At 39.3% G+C, this 15,526-nt stretch overlaps 1 protein-coding gene across 2 annotated transcripts in view; it reads right to left on the reverse strand.

Annotated features, from left to right (window-relative positions):
* The window catches only part of DNAJC12 (DnaJ heat shock protein family (Hsp40) member C12), a 40,932-nt gene that overhangs the window by 4,870 nt on the left and 20,536 nt on the right, over positions 1–15,526 (reverse strand). For both annotated transcript variants that reach the window (XM_065922425.1, XM_065922424.1), the window contains exons 4-5: positions 10,852–10,991; positions 1,944–2,145 (exon numbers count right to left, since the gene is read on the reverse strand). In XM_065922425.1, coding sequence (XP_065778497.1) covers positions 1,944–2,145; positions 10,852–10,991 — 342 coding nt within the window. The remainder of the gene's footprint in view (positions 1–1,943; positions 2,146–10,851; positions 10,992–15,526) is intronic.

Consider the following 15,526-nt stretch of genomic DNA (forward strand, 5'->3'; position numbering starts at 1 on the left):
AGTCAGTGATGCCATCCAACCATCTCATCTTCTGTCGTCCCCTTCTCCTCCTGCCCTCAATCCTTCCCAGCATCAGGGTCTTTTCAAATGAGTCAGCTCTTTGTATCAGGTGGCCAAAGTACTGGAGTTTCAGCTTCAACATCAGTCCTTCCAATGAACACCCAGGACTGATCTCCTTTAGGATGGGCTGGTTGGATCGCCTTACAGTACAAGGGACACTCAAGAGTCTTCTCCAACACCACAGTTCAAAAGTATCGATTCTTTGGTGCTCAGCTTTCTTTATAGTCCAACTCTCACATCCATACATGACCACTGGAAAAACCATAGCCTTGACTAGATGAACCTTTGTTGGCAAAGTAATGTCTCTGCTTTTAAATATGCTGTCTAGGTTGGTCATAACTTTCCTTCCAAGGAGTAAGCATCTTTTAATCTCATGGCTGCAATCACCATCTGCAGTGATTTTGGAGCCCCCAAAAATAAAGTCAGCCACTGTTTCCACTGTTTCCCCATCTATTTGCCATGAAGTGATGGGACCAGATGCCATGATCTTGGTTTTCTGAATGTTGAGCTTTAAGCCAGGTTTTTCACTTTCCTCTTTCACTTTCATCAAGAGGCTCTTTAGTTCTTCTTCACTTTCTGCCTTAAGGGTGGTGTCATCTGCATATCTGAGGTTATTGATATTTCTCCCAGCAATCTTGATTCCAAGTAATATAAATAATAAATGGCAGAGCTAGAAAGTGAGCTGACATGGTCTCCTTCGGTGTCTATTGCGAAGGACTTTGGGCCTCTGGATGCATGCTCTGGGCCTTTGGACCACCACCTGGCATCCAACTTCGCCCTTGCTGCTTGAGCTCATTCATGTGCATCTGGATTGTTAGGGGCTTCCCTCATGGCTCAGACAGTAAAGAATCTGCCTGCAATGCAGGAGACCTGGGTTTGATCCCTGGGTTGGGAAGATCCCCTGGAGAGGAGCATGGCAACCCACCCCAGTATTCTTGCCTGGAGAATCCCCTGGACATAGGAGGCTACAGGGCTACAGTCCATAGGGTCACAAAAAGTTGGACAACAACTGAAGCAACTTAACACGGAATGTCAACCCAAGTGGGTTAGCTTAGGAGCCAAGAGTTTAACCTCTGTAATACCCTGCTTCAGTGGACCTATACATGGGTCAGATGTCTACAGAGCTACCTACAGATAATGTATCTTCTGAGGATAGTGCAGTGCCTTAGAATGCAGACTCTGCAGTCAAACCGTCTCATCTCAGACCCCTTCCCTGACACATACAAGCTGGATAACCTTGAGAAAATTATTCAGCCTCCCGAGGCTTCAGTTTTCTCATCTGTAAAATGAGAATAATACTTGTAGTGAAGATTAAATAAATTAATTCATGTAAAATTAATATTAAATAATATAATAGATTCTAAATAATATATGTAAATAACTGCACACAGTAAATACCCAACACAGGGACTTCCCTGGTGGTCCAGTGGTTAAGACTTTGCCTTCCAATGCAGGGGGTGTGGGTTCAGTCCCTGGTTGGGGAGCTAAGATCCCACCTGCCTCAAGGCCACAAAACCAAAACATAAAACAGAAGCAATATTGTAACAAATTCAATTAAGACTTTAAAAATGGTCCCACATTAAAAAATCCAAAAACAAGTTAAAAAATAAATAAATATATACATATATACCCAACACATGCTAGCTAGAGTTGTTTCAGTAAAGCAGAAGATGATCCCAGAAATGTCTAAGTTTTCGCTTGCAAGGAATGTGTTAAGGAATATATCTAGTTTCTGTGTCGATGGTAAGTATCTTTCAAGGTGGCAAAACAAACTTAATAGTTGGTACTATTATGTAATTGGAAAAGTTGAGAATACATATGATATAAAATGGTCTTTTAATTTGAGACCTTCTCTGTTCTACAAACTACATGACATAACTTACCTGGAGAATCTGGATTTTGTGGGGAGAATGACTTCACAGATTTGGATTCTTTCTGCTCCATTTTCTCTGTGGTTGGACCAAACTTCTCTTTCTTTATCTCTTTTTGCTCATCCTGTTCCTCATTTTCAATTTTGTCAGTATGAGTCTGGTCAGATTCTTCCAACATCAGATCCTTTTTCCCTCTGACAGCCCAGTGCATTGACTACATTAATTGAAAGCAGATGTATAATATAAAATTCATATTATATAGTTTCTATATTTAAAGTTCAATATGTGGTAACAATTATTGTGTTCAATCTGTTCAAAAATATGTGTTCAATATTGTGGTAACCTACTATTATAGTACTGATTAACAAAACATTAGGCTTGACTATTAGCCAGATATTAATCAACTAATTCAGATATTAATCAGTTAATCCTCACTGATTTGGAAAACTAAGAATATGAGGAGAAATTCATATCCTAGTATAAAGGAGAGGGACTAGCATTAGAGAAATTAAAAGAATGATGTTTTCCCAGAAAATTAGCCATAAAATTACCGTATGTCCCAGAAATTCAGTTCCTAGATACAAAGAATTGAAAATAGGTGTTCAAAGAAAAACTTACACACAGATATTCATAGCAGTCATGAAAATAATCCAAATGTCCATCAATTCATTAGGTAAACAAAAATGTGGCACATCCATGCAATGAAATACTATTTGACCATAAGAAAGGAAGAAAGTACTACAAAGTGGATAAACCTTATAAATATTATGCTTAGTAAAAGAAGTCAAACACAAAAAGCCACATTTTGTATAATTCCAGAATAGACAAATTCATACAGATAGAAAGCAGATTAGTGTTACCAGATGTTGGCTGAGAGGAGAATAGGAAGTGACTGCTAACAGGGACAGGGGTTTCCTTTTGGGGTGATGAAAACATTCTCAAACTAGATAGTGATGATGGGTGAACAACACTGGGAATGCACTTAGTGCCACTGAAACGGACACTTTAAAATGGTTAAATGGTAGGTTTTATGTGTATTTTACTATCAAAAAACAAACAGCTGCACTGTGTACCTTGAGCCATGCCAGAGATTAAACCTACTACTATTGTGACCTTCCTTCCAGCCATGATCAATGCAGAGCTGGCAAATATTAGAATTCTGGATTATACATCTTCTCTTTAAGAAAACTCATGGCACAAGCAGTTGTTGTTCAGTCATTCAGTCATGTCCAACTTTTTGTGACACCATGAACTGTAGCACGCCAGGTTTCTCTGTCCTTCTCCATCTCCTGGAGCTTGCTCGAACTCATTTCCATTGAATCAGTGATGCCATCCAACCACCTCATCCTCTGTTGTCCCCTCCTCCTCCTGCCTTCAATCTTTCCCAGCATCAGGGTCTTTTCTAATGAGTCAGGTCTTCGTATCAGTGACCAAAGTATTGAATCTTCAGTATCAGTCCTTCCAATGAATATTGGAAAGGGTTGATTTCCTTTAGGATTGACTGGTTTGATCTCCTTGCAGTCCAAGGTACTCTCAAGAGTCCTCTCCAACACCACAGTTCAAGAGCATCAATTCTTCAGTGCTAAACTTTCTTTATAGTCCAACTCTCACATCCATACATGACTACTGGAAAAACCATTGGTTTGACCCTATGGACCTTTGTTGGCAAAGTAATGTCTCTGCTTTTTAATATGCTGTCTAGGTTTGTCATAGCTTTTCTTCCAAGAAGCAAGCATCTTTTAATTTCATGGCTGCAGTTACCATCTGCAGTGATTTTGGAGCCCAAGAAAATTAAGTCTGTCACTGTTTCCATTGTTTCACCATCTATTTGCCATAAGGTGATGGGACTGGATGCCATGATCTTAGTTTTTTGAATGTTGAGTTTTAAGTCAGCTTTTTGACTCTCCTCTTTCTCCTTCATCAAGAAGTTCTTGAGTTCCTCTTCACTTTCTGCCATAAGGGTGGTATCATCTGCATATCTGAGGTTATTGACATTTCTCCCTGAAATCTTGATTCCAGTTTGTGCTTCATCCAGCAGGCATTTCACAATATGTACTCTGCATATAAGTTAAGTAAGCTGGGTGGCAAATACAGCTTTGATGTCTTCCTTTCCCAATTTTGAACTATTCTATTGTGCCAGGTCTGGTTCTAACTGTTGCTTCTTGACCTGCATACATGTTTTGCAGAAGTTTTCTTTAAGAAAACTCATGGCACAAGGCAGAAACTTTGTCAATATTTATTGTGAAATATCTGTCCTAATTTTAAGTGAATTCACTTCAAGTCCAGTTACCATCAAATAACTAGAACTTTTAAAATATTTTTCCATTTGGTTTTTCTTAATGATACTATGGACTTCTCTGGTGGCTCAGATGGTAAAGTGTCTGCCTACAATGAGGGAGACCCAGGTTCAATCCCTGGGTTGGGAAGATCTCCTGAAGAAGGAAATGGCAACCTATTCTAGTACTCTTGCCTGGAAAATCCCATGGACGGAGGAGCCTGGTAGGGCTACAGTCCATGGGGTCACAAAGAGTTGAACATGACTGAGTGACTTCACTTTCCTCCCATTCATTAACAGAATTATTCTGGAGACTTTTTATGAATGTGCCTGTATACGTTATGGAAGGTTTCTGAAAGAAAACACAAGAAACTACAATGGTGGCTTTCTGGGAAAAGGAAGTAAAACTGAGGTATGAAATAAAGATGGACTCACTTTTTATTACATATCCTATTGTACTAGTTTGTTTTTTAAAAAACAAAAGTGTTTTATTATTTTTTAAGTTACAGTTTTAAAAAATCAGGGACCATAAATCAAGTATTGGGCATTCCCCCACTGACTTCTGGTAAAACTTTTATATTTTTAGACAAACACAAGATTCAAAACACTTGAAAACTCTCCCTGGAAACCCGATATCCTAGAATGGTGTCCAATATACTTGGTAGTGGTCCTTTGCCAAATAATTTAACTGTGTAATTTTTTCAACCTAGCTCTGGCTACTGATGGTGATGTCAGGAGTAGGAAAAAGTGAAAAATGGATCTTCAAAATGGGGCAGAGGTAACAGACAATTACTTTTACCCATGCATGCTTTTGGACCCTTTTCACATATGTCCTATATATGTATTTTCTTCCTTTTTTTTTTTTTTTTTTTTTGCCGAGCTTCATGGCTTGCAAGATCTTATTTCCTTGGCCAGGGATTGAACCTGGACTGTGGCAGTGAAAGTGCCCAGTCCTAACCTTGGGACTTCCAGGGAACTCTCTGTATTTCCTACTAAGATGTTTAAAACTGGATGGATGAGTTGATAAAGGAAGAATAGGTGAATACAGAGTAAGAAAGAGAGAGAGTTTGCTGTATCAAGAATATTCAAGTAGAATAATTAGCTGTGGCATAAGCCAAAATAATAAACATAACTGTTTCTTGAAATCTCATCTGATACTGTGGGATGCTGTTCCTAAAGCACTACTAAACAGTAAACTTTGCTATTCAGAAACCCAAGAAAAACCCATAAGCCGTGTATTGGGGCAAATTAAAACCGCAGAATAAATTATTTTCCTAATAATGAGGATATTGTTTTCCTGTGCTAAAAAAAGAATAAAAGCAAAGCAAGAGCACAAAGCAAAAACAAAAACATTGATTTTCTGAAGTCCAAGGCTTAGTGAATAAACTCAGATGTTGTGACATTTAAAAATTGTGCCAAAAATCACAGAAGGGGCCACTGCCTCTGCTACACACACATCCCATGATGCAAGGGACATCAGGCTTTTCATCTGCAGTGCCCTGAAGTCTGAACTCTCTCAAAATACTGCAGTTGCCAACTCCTTCCCAGAGCACCACTTTATTTGCCAGTTTGAACAAAGCAACACAGGGAGGCGGTGGCCCATTACACGTGGACTTGGCCATGTTTGCTCGCCCAAGCAACGTCAGGGGGATGGGGTGGGGAAGGAGCAGAGATCATCAGCATCTTACAGAGCTGACAGTGATACCGTAATTTCTGACCCCTTGTCTCAGGAGCACTAACACTGACCACATAGACAGGAACCAGGAGAAGCACCTCATCAGAAAAAAGGGAAAGTACAAAGTGGTAAAAAGCTTCCTTGGAATCTTAAATAAACCTGTTCCTCATCACTTTTTAAGAGAATTTAGAAATGTTAATAACATGGTGTTTATGAATAGCAGCCAACATGATCACAAATGGGCTTCCCAGGTGATGCTAGTGGTAAAGAACCTGCCTGCCAATGTAGGAGACTTAGGAGGCACAGGTTCAATCCTTGGGTCAGGAAGATCCTGGGAGGAGGGCATGGCAACACAGTCCAGTATTCTTGCTGGAGAATCTCATGGACAGAGGATCCTGGCGGGCTACAGTCCATGGACCACAAAGAGTCAGACACAACTGAAGTGACTGAGCATGCACACGATGACAAGTAGATGATCTCAACTAAATTAAAAGATACAAAGATACATTCAAATATAGATAAATAAATATATATGTAGATACACATACATGAAATATACATACTAGAGGGCAATATAGCCTTGTGCACACCCTAAAACCATAAGGATATTCAAGCCTTCTGCCTTGATCCAACCAGAGAACTCACTTCTTCCCACAGTCAACCTGTCTCTCCTCAACTGCAAAGGAGCATCATCCTAATTCCTCTTCCCCAAAGAAAGACCCCGTAAAGCAACGTCATCATTCAATGTAACCAGCTCTCACACTAACAAATGATGGGCAGAAAACACTGGAAGGAAATGTATCAGAATACTAATGGGGTTATCTTTGCATGGCAGCATTATAAAGTCTTTTTTTTTTTCTTTTTATATTTTGGTGTCTTCTAAATTTTCTCTGACAAGTGTATATATATGTACAACTAGGTTTTAAAAATTTAATGAAGGACTTCCCCAGTGGTGCAGTGGTTAAGACTTCACAGTTCCATTGCAGGAGACACAAATTTGATCCCAGTTCGGGGAATTAAGATATGGCATGCCAAAGGGTGTGGCCAAAAATAAAAAAATTAACAAAATAAAAATTAGATGGAGTTATGATTGCCAAAATATATTAAGGAGGGAGCTTCTGGGTACCAGTAATATGTGTGTTGGGGAGAGGAGTGGTTACGGGTATACACTTCACAACTGTTTGCTAAATTATAAATGCAGGTGTTGAGCATTTTTCTGTAGGTTTTATTTCAAAATAAAAGTGTTAATTTAAAAAAGAGGCAATGGCTTCAGCTGGTGTAAAATATAATCTAGTTTTAGTTTGGTCAGTTTGGGTCTGTTGTTATTGTTTTGTTTGCCTAGTTTCTTGAGTTTTTTGCATGTGCAAGGGATTAGAGGAGGCTGGCCAGTGGCTTTGTCTGTGGAGGGCAAAGGATATTGAGAAACTTAGTGAAAAACTGAGAGTAAGAAATGCAAGCTTTCAGCGCCCAGAGAACTGAAAACGTGAGTTATATGTGTCACAGGTCAGCTAGGTGGCCTGTATACAGTATCTTGACTCTCTGTCTCAGTACTTCTCTCTCAGAATAAAATCGCCTACAGTCTGCCTTAGATGAGGGGGTGAGGATTAATGACTGACCTATAGTAAATACTCTGAAAGCATTTGTAGTAACTGATACAGCATGGGACATTTTAAACAGCTTACGAGAATGTTTTTCTCAGAATTTTATTTTGACTGTGGCTTTGCTGTAACCCTTTCCCCAGAACCATCCTCAAGCCATTTTGGAGGAAGAACTATTCACATCGGGGATCCCTTGGGGTAAACCCATTTAACAAGACAGTAATGATTTCCCTAAGATTCTTTAAGCTGGAAAGGTGTCTGTTTTCAAGTTATTCCAAGATTTGAAGGCCACAGTTACTGAAGTCCCTACTTCATATTCCCTTTTTTAAACCAACATTACATATCTAGACTTAAATTTCCAACATACTCATTGACCTGATGGAATTCTTTTTTAGTTAATTTATATTGGAGTAGAGTTGCTTTACAATGTTGTTAGTTTCTACTGTACAGAAAAATGAAAGAGCCATTCATACACATATATCCCCCCCCCTTTTGGTGACTGATTTATCAAAAGTTTTACAAATTAAACTGTCAGGAGGAGCTTCTAAAAAGGAAAGAGTAAAATCAATAGCTGGTTAAGTGACAAGGACTTGCTGTGGGGAAAAAAAAAAATTAGAGTTTCATCACCACTGAATGATAGAAATGTATCATCCCTGAAGCTGTGTGAGGAATTCCCTCTAGGAGACTCTCATGATAGGAACCTGCTTGATGCTGCAAAAGTGCATTGTGATTTGTCCTCAGGGCAAGCAAACATGCAGATGTGTTTTAGATAAATGTCACCTAAAATTTCAAGTCCTGAATTATAACCATTTTATTGTCAGAATGGCATATGTAGTATATCTAGTCCAAATACCCTAATGATGCTATCTATCTACACGATGGTAGTGATCTAATAGATGATGAACAATACTAGGTATGACAATTGTTATTAATTTCTCTAGAGTAGTGAGTGTGAAAGGATGGACAAAAAAATGCACACACACACAAAAAACAACAACTAAAATGTTATAGAGAACCTTACCACGAAGTCACTATGAGAATTAGAACGGAAAGGAATGAAAGGAAGTTACAAAAAGTCTGTCTGGGACTTCCCTAGTGGTGCAGTGGTCAAGAATCTGCATGCCAAAGCAGAGGACACGAGTTCAATTTCTGGTCCAGAAAGATCCCAGGTGCTACATGGCAACTAAACCTGAGTGCCGCAGTTATGTGCCTCAACTACCGAAGCCCGTGTGCCCCAAAGCCCGTGCCCCACAACTAGAGAAAGCCCACACACAGTAACAAAGACCCAGCACAGCCAAAAATAAATTAATTAATTAAATTTTTTAAAAAAAGAAAGTCTATCCAATGAGGTAGAAAACACATGAAACTTGGTATAGGGGTTTCAAAGTTCACTGAGGAAGAAATACAGAAACAGCACGGTTGAGCCCACACAAAGAAGAGTGTGCAAGGAAAAATATCACAGCTGATTTAAAATGGAAAGATATGCATTTTATCATTTTTGTACCACTAATAAAAATAAATCCCGAACCAAACGCTAGCCCAGCATAGTATTTCAACATTGCTGACAAGACCAATAATGCAGACAATAAGATCTGAAATGTAATTATTGTAAGCCCTCAAACAGTTCATAATTAAACTAAATTCTAAGCAGAAATAATGTGTTTGGAGATAGGACATTAGTATTTAATGGAAAGACATCTGCAATATAAATTAGAACAGGGACTTGGAGAAGAGTTTTTGAAAAATCCACAGCTAACTTGATATTAGCAGTTAAAATTAAGTAATACAGTTCAGTGGATCATCAAGAAAAATGAACTATAAATCAAAAGGCATTAAAATAGCAAGGGTCACTAATTCAGTAGCAATTACAGTGTGTAATACTCAAGAGAATAGAAATATGGTTATATAGAGGTGGCAGAACAATGTTTAGTCAGAGTCAATAAGGAATTTTGGATATACACAATGTAGAAGAAAAATCTTATTTTTGAGTATGTGAAGCTAAGTCACTATCATTTTAAAGATTCTCTCTAGTTATTTTGTATGTATATTCAACAGTCTTATGGTTAGTCCTTCATAAATAATTAACTAACCATAAACAAATCATATGAATATACACTGCATTCTAAAATGAAATGAAGAAAACCATTTACATGTTATGTAGAGTGGCTTTAACTATATACTTTGAGAGTTTTGCATTGTTCTTCCCCATTACTTCAAAGACCCTCCCCTGCTGGTACAGGTCATTTATCAGTGAAAAAACAATTTGCTCAAGTCTCATTTAAATAAAAACTATTAAGAAGGAATCTGAACATAACTCTGAAGAACTGGAATTTAAGAGATGTGAATCACTTTATACACTTATTCTAACATGTCCCTGAACACTTCCTTATAAGGTAACTTCCCCATTTTTAAGTCTCATGTTATAGAAAAGTATCCCTGTAGGGGGACAAAAAGCAGATTAAAAAAATCATGTAAATCATGCCTAAGAATGTAGAAACCTTTAAAATTACATTCTCTCTGCAATCTATAATGATCCATGGAAGGACAAAATAAATATATAACATAAAAATTATAGAGATTATTTTGTATTTTTTAATGACGTGGAAGAAAATAACAGAATGGTTTTAAAAGTCTCTCTGCATCTATCCAATAATTCTTTTACAAAAATTAATAATAGGAATAATTTACAGATTTCTTTGATTAATCAGGTCCTATTTTTATTGACTTTATTAAGCTTTGAGAAGAGTGCAGGCTCATATGAACTAAAAAGATGGAGCATATGAATTTGCATTGGTTCAAAATTCAAAAGTGCTATATGAGCAACTTGAGAAGCACAGTTATCAGAATGTATTAAACAGTAGATGGTAACAGGAAGCATACATATATACGTACACATGTATACATGTCTACACATACATATACAAACAGCCAAAGAGACGGAAAAGCATAGTCAGAGATTCTTCTGACCCTGATGTATTGAATTTCCTTCCACAAGACTTTGTGGGTACTGCATTGTATCGAGAGTCTACCAGCTTCTTGGTCTTCTCTCTCCTCTTGTCCGTTGACACTTTGAGCTACTGTGCTGTGTATGTGCTTATTTGCTCAGCCGTGTCCAACTCTTTGCGACCCCATGGACTGTAGCCTGCCAGGCTCCTCTGTCCATGGGATTCTCCAGGCAAGAATACTGGAGTGGCTCGCCATGCCCTCCTCCAGGGGATCTTCCCAACCCAGGGATCGAAACCAGGTGTCCCAAATTGCAGGCGGATTCTTTACCATCTGAGCCACAAGGGAAGCCCCTTTAAGCTACTATGTGAGTCTAATCCAGAGCAGCCCGAGCTTCATAAACTCCCTTCATCCCAGAGAGAAACCTACCATTTTCACCGAGTCACTCAAAGCTTCCCACTGCTGGAATGACATTGACATCTGACTCCTTCGCCAGTGGTCATAGCGGGCTCGACTTGCTTCATTAGTCAAAATGTCCTTTGCCTTCTGCAGTTTCTGAAAAGTCTCCACTGGAAAACAAATCAAAAAATGAGCACGCCCCAGAGGAGTTATTTTAAATGCCCAGTCAAACTGATCTCACTGAAATATGCATCTGTTATTTACCAGCTAGGTAACCTTGGGCCAATTCACTTCATCAAGCTTTCTTTTCCTCATTTATAAAGTGCATCGTAAGGACAAGTGAGATAATGTATGCAAAGTACCTGGCTCACAGTTTATCCACTCCCTTTACTGAGTTCCAGTGATGTGACAGGTGCTATCCCAGGTGCTGATGATGTAGATGTGAGCAACAGACATAATTTATCTCATGGGATAGACATTTGCAAACATTGGATAAGTTACAATCTTTTCTGTGTGTGTGTGTGTGTGTGTGTTCAGTCACTCAGTCATCTCTGACTCTTTGCGACCCCCTAGACTGTAGCCCGCCAGGCTCCTCTGTCCATGGAATTTTCCAGGCAAGAATACTGGAAAGCAGTAAATAATCTGCCTGCAATGCAGGAGACCCAGGTCCAAGCCCTGGGTCGGGAACAATTCCCTGGAGGAGGGCATGGCAACCCACCCCAGTACTCTTGCCTAGAGAATCCCATGGACAGAGGAGTCTGGCAGGCTGCAGTCCATGAGGTCACACAGAGTTGGACATGACTAAGTAGCAGCAGCGTGGAATCTGGAAAGATGGTACTGATGAACCTATCTGCAGAGCAGCAATGGAGATGCAGACACAGAGAACAGACTTATGGACACCGTCAGGGGGCAGGGGAAGGAGAGGGTGGGTTGAATGGAGTGAGTAGCGTGGAAACATACACACTACCAGATGTAAAATAAATAGCCAGTGTGAATTTTTTGTGTGACTTGGAACTCAAAGCAGACTCTGTGACCACCTAGAGGGGTGACTACCTAGAGGGGTGACCACCTAGAGGGGTGACTACCTAGAGGGGAGGGATGAGTATGGTTTCTAGTTCACAACAACCTTACCAAGTGGATAGTATTAATACTAGTAGCATTCACATTTTACATGATCTAAAGCTAAAGGAGGCTAATGTAACTTGTCCTAAGCTACAAGTGATGGAGCCACGATTCAAACCCAAGCCTACCAGGCTCCCCAGCTGGTGCTCACCAGTCTACACTTGACAGCCTCCTACCCCTTCCATTTTCCTGCAGTACATGTTACCCTCTAATCCCCACTTTCTCCTTCATCTCTGAGGATAATGAAAATGTCATCATTCATCACTAAGATCCAGGTTGTGCCCTTGAGAAACTTACAGTCTACTAAGGAAGCAGACATATAAATAAATCATTTCAATACAGTGTGCTAAAGAGAAATACAGAAATAAGATTGATTCTGCTTGAGGAATCAAGAAATACTTCACTAGTTTCCACTATACTCGGGGTCATCCTTGACTCCTCTTTCTTCCACATCTCATTTCTAATTCATCAACAAGCCCTGTTGACTCCATCTGTAGAGTCAATATATCTTTAAACTATACCCAGCTTTGACCTCTTGCCCCTACCTCCACTGCCGTCACTCTAGTCCAAGTCACCATCCTCTTTTAGCTGGATGATTATATTAGCTGCTCAACTCATCTCCCTGCTTTTGCCTTGCTCTATCTTCTACACAGTGGTCAGAGTGGTCTTTTCAAAAATAAGTTACATAGGGAATTCCCTGGTAGTCTGGTGATTGGGACTCTATGCTTTCATAGCTGAGGGCCTCGGTTCAACTAAGACTGCAAGCCACACAGCATGGCCAAAAAAGGGAGGAAAAAAAATGAAAGAGGGACTTCACTGGTGATCTGTGGCTAAGACTCCACACTCCCAATGGAGGAGGCTGGGATCATTCCCTGACCAGGGAACTAGATCCCACATGCCACAACTAAGAGTTCACAAGCTGCAACTAAAGATCCTGTGTGCCGCACTTAAGACCCAGCACAGCCAAATAAATAAATAAAATTAAATATTTTTTTAAATGATCTTAAAGAAAAAAGAAAATAAGTAAAAGAAGTCACATAATATCTCTCCTCTGCTCAAAATCACTTCCATTTTTACTTTTCATTTTTGTTGGAATTAAACTGAAAATTCTCACCATGGCTGTTAGGTCTGACATGTTCTGCTCTGCCTGCTCTCTACCCTTCTCTTCCTTCTCCAACTTCATTTCCTCCGACTTTTCCCACCTCCTTCGCTACAGCCATAGTAGCTGCCCTGATGTTCCTTGAGTACACCAAGCACGCTGCAGCCCCAGGACTTGGAACTCGCTGTCCTTTCTGCCAAGAACACTTTACCCTAAACACTCACACAGCTTACTTCTTCCAGATGTCAGCTTGAGTATTGTCTTGTTGCTGGAGTTTTCTCCAACCTTCTACATAAAATAGCTGCCCACCCCATCAGCCCATTCCTTTATCTCCCTCACTCTGCTTTCCTTTTCTTCAAGGTACCCGAGTGTGTGCTAAGTCACTTCACTCATGTCTGACTTTGTGCGACGTTATGGACTATAGCCTGCCAGGCTCCTTTGTCCATGGGATTCTCCAGGCACGAATACTGGAGTGGGTTGCCATTTCCTCCTCCAAGGGATCTTCCCAACCCAGGGATCGAACCAGCATCTTTTATGTCTAACCTGCAATGGCAGGGGGGTCCTTTACCTCTAGTGCCACCTGGGAATCCCCCATGGTACCTACTCCCTGACATTATGTATAGTTATTTGTTTATAATTCTCCATGAGAATACAAACTCCATGAGGGCAGAGACTTGGTTTTGTTTTCTGCTGCATCCCTTGTACTAAAGCAGTGTAGCAGGTGCTCAAAAAAAGTATTTGTTCAATGAATGAATGAGCAAATGCTTCCAATCTGAATGTGAATATAAAGATGTTCATAGAATGCCATTACCTAAGCTCCAAGCACCAAACAAGTGACATACCCTTAAAACATTTTGTGAATTAGGCACCTTTTAATACTGTTAGTGGGAAAAATAATTAAAATTGTCCTGACAGTGCTTAAAAATACCTCATGGGAAGTAATCAATATCCTCTGGAACAAAAGATGTTAAGACAAATGTACAGTCAGTCCTGATGGTACCACCATGCCAACTGTGAAACTACTGAAATACTTCTGTACCCCAGCTGGTAAAGGGCTACTGTTCCTGAACTCTCATCCCCCAAAACCACTACTCATCTGTTCCTTCAGCAACCAGAGATACTGCCCAACATGGGGCAGGGTTCCTCCTGGACCCTGACCAAAGCTGGGCAGCATAGGTGCTTAATATATCATTAAATATTTAATATCACTACTGGAGGTAGTAGCAATTGACGGGTTAAAAGGAAGATCCTAAAGGTGGGGCTAACAAACACATAAAAAACATCTTGCAATAGCTGCCAGCTCGAGTGAGTAATCCTTCCTGTTGCTGACGACAATGTAAATGTACCAGTGTATAAATGAGATGTCACTTTTTCCAACAGAAATAAAAAGCTCATTAAATTATTACCATGGATGCACACACCAGTGACTACTAGAGCAGAGGTTGTAAAAATTTACATTTTTATCTACAATTCACCTTCTCTTTGCACATTATTGTTGGCCTCACTTTTCAGAGTTTCCGGAATGAAAGAAATTATTCTTATGTCAATCCCTCAACAGTAGATGATAAGCAGAAAGCAAAAGAGACCTTACCTTTCCTGTTAGGTGGCCTTTTCTTTGTTCCACACCTTCACCACATTTAATAAAAATGAGCTTAGATTTATATTTGTCCTTTAATATACCAGTTAATCAAATGAATCATACAAGATAAACATGTACCAATTCTGGGAAGAGAGATTTCATTTTATAAGCTTATACGAGCAAATGATGATGGAATATTTAATAAACATTCCAATTTAACTCCAGGTCTGCTTTGAAAATACAGAGGTTCTCTTAATTTCTATTTCACAATAAAAATTATATTATTATAATAGCCACATTTTAAATGTAGGCCACTTAAAATTACTTGAGAAATAATAATGAGAAGGACATGCTTTGAAAACAATCTGGAAGAAAATATATCCACTGTTAACAGTGGTTCTCTGGCAAAGAGAGATAAGAGCAGACCTTCACTTTCAACATTATTTAATACTGTATGTTATTTTTATTCTAAGGGGAAAAAAGCAATAAAGAGTTTTTAAAGTAGGAAAACATTGAGACATTGAAAGATTTCAGTTAGTAAAAGACAAAGAGTTCCCCTTCTTTAAATTTTCAGAAGTCTTTAAAGCCTGTAAATCAATAACAAAAATATCATTTCACAGGTCCTTAAGTTAGTCTGAAATCTCTTCAGGGTCAAAGGGAAGTTAATAAAGGGTTGACTTGAAACCATTACTGTCACACATACACACACACACACACACACACACACACACACACACACACATACAGGACTGGCATGAGCACCAACCAACGACTTTTGATCTCAGTGACTCAATTTCTATAGCACGACCAGTCCTGCCTGCATCACCCACTGCAAAACAAGGATCTCAAAAAGTCTTAGATTTAGATTTTTTAAATGAGAGAAATAGCAAATGTTTACTTACAAA

This window comes from Muntiacus reevesi, chromosome 2 (assembly GCF_963930625.1).
Source record: "Muntiacus reevesi chromosome 2, mMunRee1.1, whole genome shotgun sequence".
Classification (NCBI taxonomy): domain Eukaryota; kingdom Metazoa; phylum Chordata; class Mammalia; order Artiodactyla; family Cervidae; genus Muntiacus; species Muntiacus reevesi.